The sequence below is a fragment of the Anguilla rostrata genome, chromosome 11 (genome assembly GCF_018555375.3).
Source record: "Anguilla rostrata isolate EN2019 chromosome 11, ASM1855537v3, whole genome shotgun sequence".
NCBI classification, from domain to species: domain Eukaryota; kingdom Metazoa; phylum Chordata; class Actinopteri; order Anguilliformes; family Anguillidae; genus Anguilla; species Anguilla rostrata.
In genome coordinates, this window is record NC_057943.1 from 21,748,669 (window position 1) to 21,760,688 (window position 12,020).

The window sequence follows — 12,020 nt, forward strand, 5'->3', positions numbered from 1 at the left end:
CAAACATACCTTGGCCTTTCACCTGATTGAAAAGACATTAGCTCATATATTTATCAATCTGAAGTGGGTCAGAATATACCAACATTGGACCAAGGAGGAACGCCCAGGGTTTGAGTAAATAGCGTTCCAGGGCACAGTACACACCCGTGCACTGAGTGTAGCTAGTATTTTAGCGCGTGCTAATGGGTCAGGACTTGTCTCCCTGTGCCAGACGCCTGAGATAACGGAGACGGGATCTCACCTTCAGCGACCACGCAAAACCCGCAGAAAAACGGCACCAAAAGCATGGAGCCTGCCGAATCAGAGATGAGTATTTTGTCCAATGGGAAGAGTCACGATCTCGGAGATGACATCAGCATGCCTATGAAATCCCTGCCGGAGGAAGATCAGTAAGAATACATTGTGTTCTTGTGTTTGTCTTTGCACTTTATCTGTCTTTTACCATTTTACATCTAAGCAAGATCTTGATCTCATCCACAGTCCACAGATCATATTCTCATCCACATGATTTTGCGGAACCTCCCTTACAAGTACATGCATTTATATACATACATTATATAATAAGCCATCCTAGTCAGACTGCTCCCAGAGCAATTACACTTTACGTTCCTGTTAGAATCCTGCAGAACAGGCTTAAGATATTTTAAACTAATCGTGTTCTTACTTACAGTATCATGCAACTATTTTGTATTGCACTTCCTTTTGCTTTTAGCTAGCTAGCCAAGATCTTATATCTTTTCTCTGTTTTATAACTCTATCTAGTCTTGCAGGCTTATGTGCCAAGCATTTTCTTGGGGAATACAGTTGGGGTCATTCACCATATTTACCAATTAGATTCTTTGATTTTTTAATACATTTAGCCTGACGTACTACATAATTATGTGATAAGCTTAATCAGAGTTTACAGTCAGAATTGGGCCTGGTCATCATAGTTGAACATTAGCCTTGCTGTCATTCTTTGTCATTTTAAAAAATAATGTTGTTTCATATGGTGTGCCAGAGGACTGACCTGAGGGTGCTGACTGTGTGTGGCAAACAGACCTCATAATGGTACTGCCTGCAGAAAAGTTTCCCTGTTGACACATCAGACTGCCATGTAGCCCCCTCCACCTGTTTAGCAAAGAGAATTTATGTACCACAGCTGACACCGTCCTTTAGTTTTGTGTTCATTTTTTAGAACTAAATTTTCTTATTATTTACCCTCCAAATATTTACTGTTTCTGGAAAAATGCCCTCTAGGGACGGTCTGACTTTCAAACATTACTTTCCTTTGTTCATGTAAATATCATTATGGATTTTTTAAAAATGATAATCCTCACTGTACATATAGTATTTGCTGAATTTTTGAGAGGAACTTTGAGAAATGTTCGTATTTTGGGTGAATCTGTTTTCTAGGTTAATGCGACAGCATTCTGAGGGATGCTGCCTCTACATTTCAGCCCTGTTTTTGCCACGCTTTTTCTATGAACACTTGCAGATTTGAGGATGAGGGAAATGTGACCGAATGCGAAGAGTTCCTACCAAACTCAGAAGGGAAGAAACCTATGCGCTTCACAGATGTGAGTCTTTAACTTCTGCTTCTTTAGCCAGCTTCAGTCCAGTCTTCAGTTCCACTTTCGATCACACTTTTCTTATTGTCTGGGATATGAAAGCAGCTAAAATGTCTGACTTATTAGGGTTTGTATCTCAGTGTTACTGAATGAAAATATACTGTTACATTAAAGATGTAATGAAACATTTTGTTTGTTTGTAGTTTGAGGGTAAGACCTCTTTCGGAATGTCTGTGTTCAACCTGGGGAATGCCATCATGGGAAGTGGAATTCTGGGATTGGCGTATGCCATGGCCAACACTGGAATCCTCCTTTTCCTGTAAGTGAATGTATTATTATTCATATGCATTAATGTACATAGCCTAGTACAAATGAATACATTGCTTTTTTGTATTTTATGTTACATCTGCATCTATGAAGGTGATATTGTATTCAAGTGGAAAGTAGAATGAATGCAAATTTACTGGGTTAAGCACTCCAGACTTTCCACAAATTTGCTGGAGAAGTATATTATTAGTATTAATTATTAATTATACTCAAAATAGTCATGATTTTCAGAAAGCCTTGTTCCTGTGACAATTAAATATTCACAAACTCACTTGCAGAAGCTGATGGTTGCACATGTTTTTCATCAGTTTTGGCTCCTAGTTGACTGGGTCAGGATGCTTAATATAGCTGTCAGATAGCCAGATAATATGGTTGCGTAGCAAATAAGAGGATTTAGCTCTGACTGCTGAAGATGTGGTTCTGTCATCGTTTACTGTGACTATTGCCCTTGGCAGCAGCTGGGTGGCCTGGTGAGACTTCTTTAAGAAACAAATTCCTCCTTTCAGGGAGCATAATTCTACGACCTCTGGGGTCTGTCCCATCTGTAGGGAATTGAGGGATCAAAAAGTCAGAAGCTTAAAAGAACTGAGAACATCATGTAAATGTGAAAAGGTTACATAAATACAATAAACTCTCATCTTACCAACCTCAATGGGACCGGAGAGGAGGTGGATATGCAAAAGCATGGGAGATTATGCAAAAATGAATCCATTTTACAAACTGTTTTGTGCCCTTTTTATTGTTCTCACAGTGAGGCAAACATAGATAATCAATCACATATGACGGGAAGAGGTCCTGTAGTCCTGGCTTATGCCAAGATGATAATATGCTGCACTTGTGTACATTTGACATTTAGCCTGGTTGTGAATCCTGATTTTAAATTAACATTAACATTTAAATGCAAGCATTGGATTATGTGATAGGTCTCGTATGTGGGAGGCAGTTAAGCAGGCGTCTACTGTGTACCTAAATGGTGTGGCTCATCTGCCAGGTAGAGCCATAGATAGGAGGGCATTGCTGCTAGTTGCTTTTTAGGGTTGTAATTGAGCACATTGAGCACATGGGGGGTGTGCATCGGGTGGCTGAAATAGCCATGACCTTGGCTGTAACCTGACCCCCCACTGCCTCTGGGAATGCACTCTACCCAGAGTTGTGGGCCCAGTACACAGAAGCATAGTGGCAGCGATCTAACCAGGATGAAAGTGCGTGTGGAGGGGGTGTGGCTCAGCAGATGGGGCGGATTTGCTGATGTCATCCTGAGCCATCATGTCCTCTGTGACGCATTGGAGGTCAAGTAAAGGCCACAGCTGAGAGTAACCACTTGGGTTCCTTGTGTTACTCGATCACACGTCCCGCCTCCCAGTGTGTGTGGATCGGTTTCTGTAGGACTCTGACTTGGTTTGCCTTGTAGAGGTTAGGGTTGTAGGCTCCATGTCGCTAGTGAGTGCAGCCCTCTTCAAAAGGCAGAACTTAGCTATAGGATTATATCTCCAAATTGTATAGATTTGAAATAACAAACTATCAAATTATGAAGTCCTGTAATACATTCCTTGGAGATGGGCGGAAGTGTATTATAATGGCTAAGGAGTTGGTCTTGAAACCTAAAGGTTGCAGGTTTGATTCCCTGGTAGGACACTGCCGTTGTACCCTTGAGCAAGGTACTTAACCTGCATTGCTCCTGTATATATCCAGCTGTATAACTGGATACAGTGTAAGTCGCTCAGGATAAGAGCGTCTGCTAAATGCCTGTAATGTAATGTAAGGATTTGACAAATGGATGTTTTCTGGTATATGGGCTATTGCAAACGTACATTACACAGTTGATATTTTCAGTCTATATTTACAGTCTTGTGCCTTGACAAAATCAGTTCATATCAGAATAATTATTTTTTTGTTTGTTATCTTTGTTCTTCCTTTATGACTGATAAAGAGTTAATGTGTGTAGACCTCAAATGCATTGTTTTATATGATTTCTACAGATCAGTTTGAGTGAAGATTTGTGAAAAATTAAACTCATGGCATTTCAAAGAAAACATTCCCTGAGTTTTCTTCCTGAAAAGAAGAACCCTGGGTAGCCTTTTAGCAGAAAACTTTACCTTTTTTTGCCATGGAAACCATGGAAGTCTAAATCTTCAATTTAGTGAAACAATAAGATCCTTGTACCCAGAAGCCTGGGTAATGCTGCTTTTATTAGAACTTCTGCTTATGGCTAAATGATTTGTTTACAAAGTGATCTTCGACAGTATTACAGGAGATGTACCAGGAGCCTTTGCTCAGACAGTTGTTTATACCAGGCTTTGTTTGCAGACAGTGAATGGATTCTTTGGGATTTCTAGGTCGACTTCTTATGCAGTCCCAAGAAGATTTTTTCTTGTGCATTTGGTTGGGAATAGCTGCCGTTGGCATCATGGTCCAATGTGTACAGATGACTACTGTTTGAGTTTACCTTCCTAGACACTGTCCCAAAGCCTTGACCTGCTGCCCAAACTATTTTCTGCGGAAACAGCTGTTTGTTTTTAGGTGGGTTTTGTTTGTGAGGTAGACCAGGCTGACTTCTCAGCTTGTCCGACACAGCTGGTTTATGATAATTCAGTCTGCTTTGATGTGGAAGGAACCATGCATCTCAACTGCCAGTTATAACTGCCAGACATAATCTAAAGTGGTTGGGTCTTTAATATAACCCCATGCAGGTATGTATGCCATGAGGCTCTGCCCCATTCAACTTTTTGCAAAAGCAGTTTATATCCTTCATTGTTAATTACTTAAAGACAAATGGACAGGGAATTTTATCAAATGAAGTGCTATAAAATAGACGGTAGACCTATCCTTGGGAGAATAATTGTGTTCGGAATGCAGCCTGACAAAAAAAAATCAATGCTTTGGGAGTAATAAGATGATGAAAATGTAGAAAAACATGCTCTCAGTACCATGTTAGCCTCACAAACAGGCAGAGGTCCTGTCGAAGTGGGACCACTGAAAGAACTAGAACAACAAGCTCCTCAGTCACCAGAATATTCTCTCTTGGCCCTAATCTTTTATTGCTTTATCCCCCTTGTTCTCCACAATTTGTAATGCCTTATTTCATCAGTGTTCATTGCTGTAACCTGCACCAATTTAGAAGGGTGACAACATGTATCTCCTCTGAAGCACGTCAGCCAGCGTCTCGTTTCACAGTCGAGCCTGCGTGCAGCACCCTGGCGCAGTCTGTGTTCCACACCAGACCACAGCACCTGTCCTGTGCACTAGAACAGCACCTTAACAGGATTAGCCACCCAGCTGCCCTTGCTTCCAGATATTTTGACCATGTTACCATCTTTCAGCAATGACAGTTTCAATAATCAAAGCCATGTCTTAACATTTCACTGGCGTCATAAAGGCCCCCAGCTCTGCAATGAATCACTTATTGATCCTGACATGCCAACCTTTTGCGCAGTCAGTATGCATTTCCACATCGGCGTATGCTGGTACACATTGTTACTCTATGCAAAAAGAGGCCTTTTATTGGGCACGTTCTGGTTTTTCACTCACTTGATGGAGCATAGCCAATTCAGGCATGAAGCAGGGGTGACTGACACTTTCATGACATCAATACTTTCCCAGCCCAGGTAATGCCCTTCAATAACATCCCTCCATCCTTCCTCGAAGCTTGTCACTCAGTCACTCAGTGTCTTTTATCATGGCTCTTCCTCGTGATGGCAGTGCTCAGTACCCCTCTGTGCCAAGGTAAATGGTGGGTTGAAAGCTAAAAACAAACAGTGTGTTGAACATATTGACACATGAACTAAAACATAACAATGTTTGATGCCTTATGACGCACATAATCAATGCCATGTCATAGTAGTTCACTAGCTGATGGTAAGCTGACCAATTGCCTAACATTGATGAATGCAATATTATAGCTGTGAGGCAAACATCACTGTTTGTGAAAGACGTTAATAACACTAGTACAAACTATGCTTCTATATTCTGAAAGTTTTGGCGTGCCACAGATAATGCCTAGCTGTTTTGCAAATAACTCCTGCATAACCAGCTGTTGGACCAGAGGGCAGATGAATTGGATAAAAATTTTAATAAACAAAGCAGATGATGCAATTCAGGAATGGTTTGACTACTAATTCATGTAGTTGAGTGAATTTGAGCATTGTTTGAAAATCAGGCACATTGAGAAATTTAAACCGGAATTTAAAAAAAGGTTCTTTTCTGTGTTTCTTTGCACCAAGCATGTATGTATGATCATAACGTTAATGTACTGCACTTGTGTAAAAGTTAGCACTTGACCGAGCTGTCAATCTTGATTATAAACTGGCATTAACATGTTAAATGAGGGCATTGCATGATCTCAAATATTTTATGTGGGAGACGGTTATGTGTGAAGTTACTGTAATGCAGTGTTCCCTGGGGGACCGCTGTATATGCTGGTTTTGTTACTGCCAATCTTTCTCAGTTAAGGTTGTTGAACACAAGTGTTGAAGTTATTTCATTATTTTTCCTTAAACAATGGAGGTATGGGTTATTATCATTTGCTTTAACATTACATTCTTCATGATTTACCAAATGCTTAGTTTTAGTGTCTGTGTTTCCACACTTAAAATTTTTTACCTTTAGGTATACTTTTACAATATAGGAGAATGTGAATATGCAACTTTTATTTTCATGGCATGCATAGCTATTTCAGACTTGTGACTTTAGAGGGCCAATAGTCCCTCAAAATATAAGCGGTGCAAATTGATAAAAATTCACTTAAAAACAAGTTAAAATTCTGGGATTGCAATCGTAGGTGGAATGAAAACCAGCATAAACAGGGGTCCCCCAAGACCGAATGATATAATGTATTGTGGTTTGGTTGTAGGGGTGTGAACATACAGCCAAGGTTATTATGGTTTTGTCTTTTCCAGTAAGACCTCTAGAGAGAGAGAGAAAGAGAGAGAGTGACTGAGAGAGAGAGAGCGAGAGGGAGAGAGAGTGATGACAACCCAAGACTCTGGCCTCTCTTTTTCTCCCACTGCCCCTGTGATAAAGGGAACAGAAAAACCCTATGAGCTACACGCCTCTCTCAGTATTTTCCCATGAGAAACTTCATTAGGAAAAAAGCTAGCAAGGTACAACAAGCGAACCCACCCGACATGAAAACAAGCAGCTATAACAATACCTCTCTGTCCTGTGGTCTTGGCCAGAAAATCTGTCTCTTTCTGGAGTTGAAGTGGCACTGGAGAGGAATTTCAGGCATCTACCTCTGGGCCTGCAGTTCCTTTTGGAGCAAGATGCTTAGGCTTGCAGTTTGGCACAGCATCCGACCTCTAGCCCTTCCAGTGCAGTGGGACCATGGGGCCTGGGAAAGATGGCCAAATCGCCCACAAGTTCTAGGGAATGCTGAGCAGGGATCAGTTTCCTGGGTGGAAAGGTCAATGAGTCAGCAGCCTCTTGGTGGCTCAAGGCGGCCCCTTGGCACAGACATGGTGGGATGCGTTTGCTTTGTCAAAGAGGGCATGACCTATAGAGGGCATGGGTAGAAGGGAGGGCAGCCCACACCAGCTGCACCTTTCACACAGCGGATCTACGGGGTTAAATTAGGACAGGCACAAAACCTCACAAGGCAGAAAACTGCCAGGGCTAGAGGTGACAGCTGGCTGTGGTCATCTTTCAGTGCAGAGCCAGTGTCTCTTATCTAGTAACTCCTTAGAGAAGACTGAAATGTTAAGTTAGTAAGTAAATCTTTTTTTGATGTGCTTTCCTTCTCTGATGTCTGGCATTTTGAAAGCATACATAGTCTTTTTGGCTTGTAATATAGAACTAAAAGCATATCGATCATGGTAGGAATGTGAGGGCCTCTGTTCAGGGCCATTGCACAAGCTCTTTTATGCTAACACCCCTCCTTTTTGAATAGGCCAGCCCATGTTCTTCACCTTGGCTGAACTTGGAATGGGAAACAAACTTGCAATGGGAGTTGAAGCCAAGGTGAAATGGGTATGGTATGGCATCAGTTGCCAGGAGCAACAAAGGCAAAAATAGCTTGGCAGTACCAGGCCTCTTTTCCAAAATAAGCTAGCAGACCTTGTCCCTTCCTTCCATTCAGACTGCAGTCTTTCTGTGGAGGTTTGGTGTTGAAGTGAGAGTCAGTTTTTGAGACATCAGTGACTACCTCTGCTTGGATATCCCAAGAGTCGTCTTATCCTCTGGTTTTGTTTGCTGTTCTGTCTCAATGCTCTGCTCACCATATCCTTATGGTATCTGACACAACAATGCAACTCATAAAGCTGTTGAAATAAAATATATATATATTATATAATTTAGGAAAAAAGCACAGCATGCACACATACTAAAATTCAGAAACCACATTCATTGTGAACTGAATTAAATAAGTAATAAATGGCTCCATTGCTAATTTTGGCATTGTCCTTCAAAATGAAAATTTGACCTAAGAAGGGTAGATTTGTCTCCATGCTCACAGAATTATGACTGATAATGTGGATATCGGTCATTATGTTTGCAGTGTGGGGTGCGGGGTTGGGGCAGTGTATGGTGAAATCTTATAATATGGAGTTTCTCTTCCTCTCACAGGTTTCTACTCACCGCGGTGGCTGCCCTCTCCTCCTACTCTATTCACCTGCTGCTCAAGTCCTCTGGCATTGTGGGTAAGTGGGCCTTGGTCGGGACCAGACGCAGAGCATGATGAGAAATGTGGTGGCCTCTACGGTCATTGAGACAGTTGCTGGCGCCGGTTATTTTAGCTGGCTGTTGTTCATGTTGTCTGTCGGCTCAGGTTTTACAGAGAGATTATCAGGATTCAGAGGCATTGCCTAACATCGCTATGGTTGGTGACCATGCTTCAGGCTGAGAGCAGCTCAAAGATCCCAGTGCCTGTAAGTTCATCTGTACTGATACTGTGTGCTGCTTGTGTTCCAGGCATCCGAGCCTATGAGCAACTTGGCTTCAGGGCTTTCGGCACGCCTGGAAAAATGGCCGCAGGGATTGCCATCACTTTGCAGAACATCGGAGGTAAAGGAGAAAGAGGGCAGGGAATTTGCCACCAGGCACCCTGCTTCACTCATGTACTAGACTCGCTTTAGAAAAAACACCAGTCATCTCAGCAAACACTGATGATGCATGTTCACTGTGGTTTGTGCCCTCCTTATCAGTACCAGGGCTGGGAGTTGAAAGGTTTTTTTTCCCAGCAGTCTTGTAATGTACTTGCTTAATCTTTTGGTGGTTTTGGCAGGAGGACAAGGGTTTGTGGAAGGTCTCTCGATTTTTTTTCTCTTTTCCTCTCCCTCTCTTTCTTTTGATATACGTTTGAGTAGAGAGATGTTGAGAGCCAAGACCAGCAGCCTGTTTGGCAACAGCTGCTTGGTTTGTGTTGTTGCCAATCAACAGCATCAATACACTTGTACTGTTACAGCTGAAAGGAGAAAGAGAGAGGGTTGTAGGGTCTCAAAAGTGTAGCCTGTAGCCACTGTTACTGAATGAGGCAGTTGTTTCCCACTGAACCACACACATTTCATAACGTGTACAACACTTTAATGGCTTTTTGGTAAAATGAATGAGTAAAAAGTTTGTGGAAAGCACAAATGTACCCCTTACTGTAAAAATATGTTGTGCTCTCTTCAAAATTTTGGTTTACATTCATGGTACTTGTGATAGACATTTTTCTTTTTCCTCTGTAGTTTATCAATGAACAAACTGGAATGGTGTAAATCAGTCCATGTCTAAGTAAAGAAATATTTTTCTGTGGAATTGCATGCACCACCGATTTGATAGGCCACTCTTTCGGAAATGGAATGGACTGAAAGTATTTTGAAATAAAATGTATTGTCAAGACACTGCAACACTTCACAGTATATGGTGAAATATACTATTTTTTTCTGCCTCCAGATTTTGCATTATATGACAATATATTTTCAATATATTGCAGTATATTCCATTTCCATGTGTGAAAAATGCCCCAAGCCTTTTTAAGCTGAAAATCTTCTACTGAAGATCATTTCTTGAGTACACAATACGCAAGATGTTGTGGAATGCTTTTTTACAATAAATTCCGTATTAGGCATGGAGATTTTGTTTGTACTACACCTAACATGTACTGTTAGCTGGACCTGGAGTTCTAGCCTGTTCTAACTCCGACAGAAGTTAAGTGCAAACATCATGCACTTTAAAGCTGTTGTTGGTATAATTCTGTTCTTATGTTTCTTTTTTGTTTGCATGTGCTGTCTGTCTGTCCTTTCTCAGCTATGTCTAGCTACCTGTACATTGTGAAGTCAGAGCTGCCACTGGTCATTCAGGCCTTCCTTAAAGCAGACACTCCTTCAGGGTGAGTATCTTTGTTATTACTTAGCATATCTGCGCACAAGACAGTTTACAGTGCATTCTGGGTACTGCTCCTGCTGGGTGAGTGTCATGATCCCACAAGCTCACTTACTGTAATGGAAAACGTGAGTGCTTGTGAGCTGCAGGTAGGGAGCAGAAATGGGAGCTGAAATGTGACCCATTGTTCTACTATTTAAGACAGAATCAATCCGCAGCTGATGGGTGTTCTTTACTCGGACTAATAAGTTTGTCAGTCATGAGGAACTGTCTGAATGCTGGGTAGTATCAGTTTAGTAGTGCATTCACCAGTGTAATCCAAATGGTGGTCCTGCATCCCTGGTGCTTGGCAGGCTTGCATAGAGCATTTTGGGCCAGCAACCTTGGCCCTGCGTCAGTACTGGAGATAAACCTTGGGAAAAAGGTGGGAGAGAAACAGCCGCCTGTGATTGGCTGGATGCAACCAGCATGACAGGAATGACTGGCATAGCTCTCCCTTCCCCGCCCCCATTGACATTACTGACAACCGCTCAAAACAACAGCGTTGTCACAGTGATGGGTCAGGAGCGTGACGGCAGCACTGCAGCCGGGAAGAGTAGATTTCCTCCCCCCCATTACTAATAACAGATCTGGAGTTGACTGGTGAAATATGACTTTGCTGGTTCTGTTGCTGTCTGCAGTAGGAAATGTTTGTCCCCTGCTTGGCCAAATGTCATCCAACCAGTTTTACCTGTATCTCTGTATGGAGAGTTTAGTAGATGAAATTGAAATATAACCAGTTGAGGGGCTGTTAGAAACTTCAAGGATTGAAACACGTATTAGTGTGGGAACAATTACGGGTAAGTAAGGTGGCAGGAATCAGAGCTACCCTGTGTTTGACTCTTCCTTCTGGTTGTGTGTGTTCATGCCTGTCTGTCTGTGTATGTGCGAGACCCTGGATCAGTCTGCTTATTAGACTGTAGATGAGGTTGCCAATACCATGGATCTCCAATGGTTGCTGCTACGCAGCTCTTCACAAACTCCTCTACTGAAGTCGTAGCCCTTGTGGAACAGCATGGGATCAGAAGTGCTCATTCTCAGAAAGCCAAGAAGAAGAGGTGGCCAGGTGCACATTGTGGGTGCCAAGGGTGGAATGTCATATCAGCAGGTGCCTGGAGATACAGAACACTAAAGGTGGCACGTTGGTCAGTTAACACGGCGGCTGGTTGGCGTGAGGCTTGAGGACGTGGACAGGCCTCAGGAGGTCACATTGATCTGCGCCAGGGTCTGAGGATCCACCATTTGGCAGAAACACAGTGGTGAGCCTCACTATGGTGCACCAGTAACAGTGATAGCAGGCTTCCCTACCCCCTGCCAGTATTGTCCATTGGCAGTTCACAAAAAATTCTCAAAGGGTGATGTGGTGATGTCTATGGCTTTAAATAGCAGTGAAGCAGGATTCACACAATTTAAATGGTGGTGGGAATAGGGACTCTCAATCAGCAGCAGTGGCTACTGAATGCAGGCAAGAAGAGGGAGACATTTATCGAGCATGGAGGGGGAGATGGTAAGTATAATGGAAGGGGAGATGGATACTGAAAGTATTAGCAAAAGTCAGGAGAGTAAGGGGTATCTGGAGCACAACAAGGATTGAGCAAAACAATGACAGAGCCGCGACTTTATAAAACCAGTCTTTTCAGCATCCATGTGATTCAGGATTTTTAATATCTCCAGTTTTTTTGTGAAACATATTCCCTTTCCTGTCCTTTAATTTGAGGCTTTTGCTAAACGCCAAGTCTCACAAATCTCACAAATCACTGTTGAGATGTACAATGAATCCTCTCCCTTTCTTGGCTAGTTTACCTG

The 12,020-nt window shown here is 42.3% G+C and overlaps 1 protein-coding gene across 3 annotated transcripts in view; it reads left to right on the forward strand.

Annotated features, from left to right (window-relative positions):
- Positions 1 to 12,020, forward strand: part of LOC135234290 (sodium-coupled neutral amino acid transporter 3-like) — a 38,627-nt gene that overhangs the window by 11,189 nt on the left and 15,418 nt on the right. For 2 of the 3 annotated variants that reach the window (XM_064298741.1, XM_064298743.1), the window contains 6 exons: positions 212 to 389; positions 1,478 to 1,559; positions 1,754 to 1,869; positions 8,436 to 8,509; positions 8,781 to 8,873; positions 10,101 to 10,182. In XM_064298741.1, coding sequence (XP_064154811.1) covers positions 286 to 389; positions 1,478 to 1,559; positions 1,754 to 1,869; positions 8,436 to 8,509; positions 8,781 to 8,873; positions 10,101 to 10,182 — 551 coding nt within the window. In that variant the 5' untranslated portion in view covers positions 212 to 285. Of the gene's footprint in view, positions 1 to 211; positions 390 to 1,439; positions 1,560 to 1,753; positions 1,870 to 8,435; positions 8,510 to 8,780; positions 8,874 to 10,100; positions 10,183 to 12,020 lie in introns of those variants that run through there. The other variant, XM_064298744.1, reaches the window with a different exon arrangement.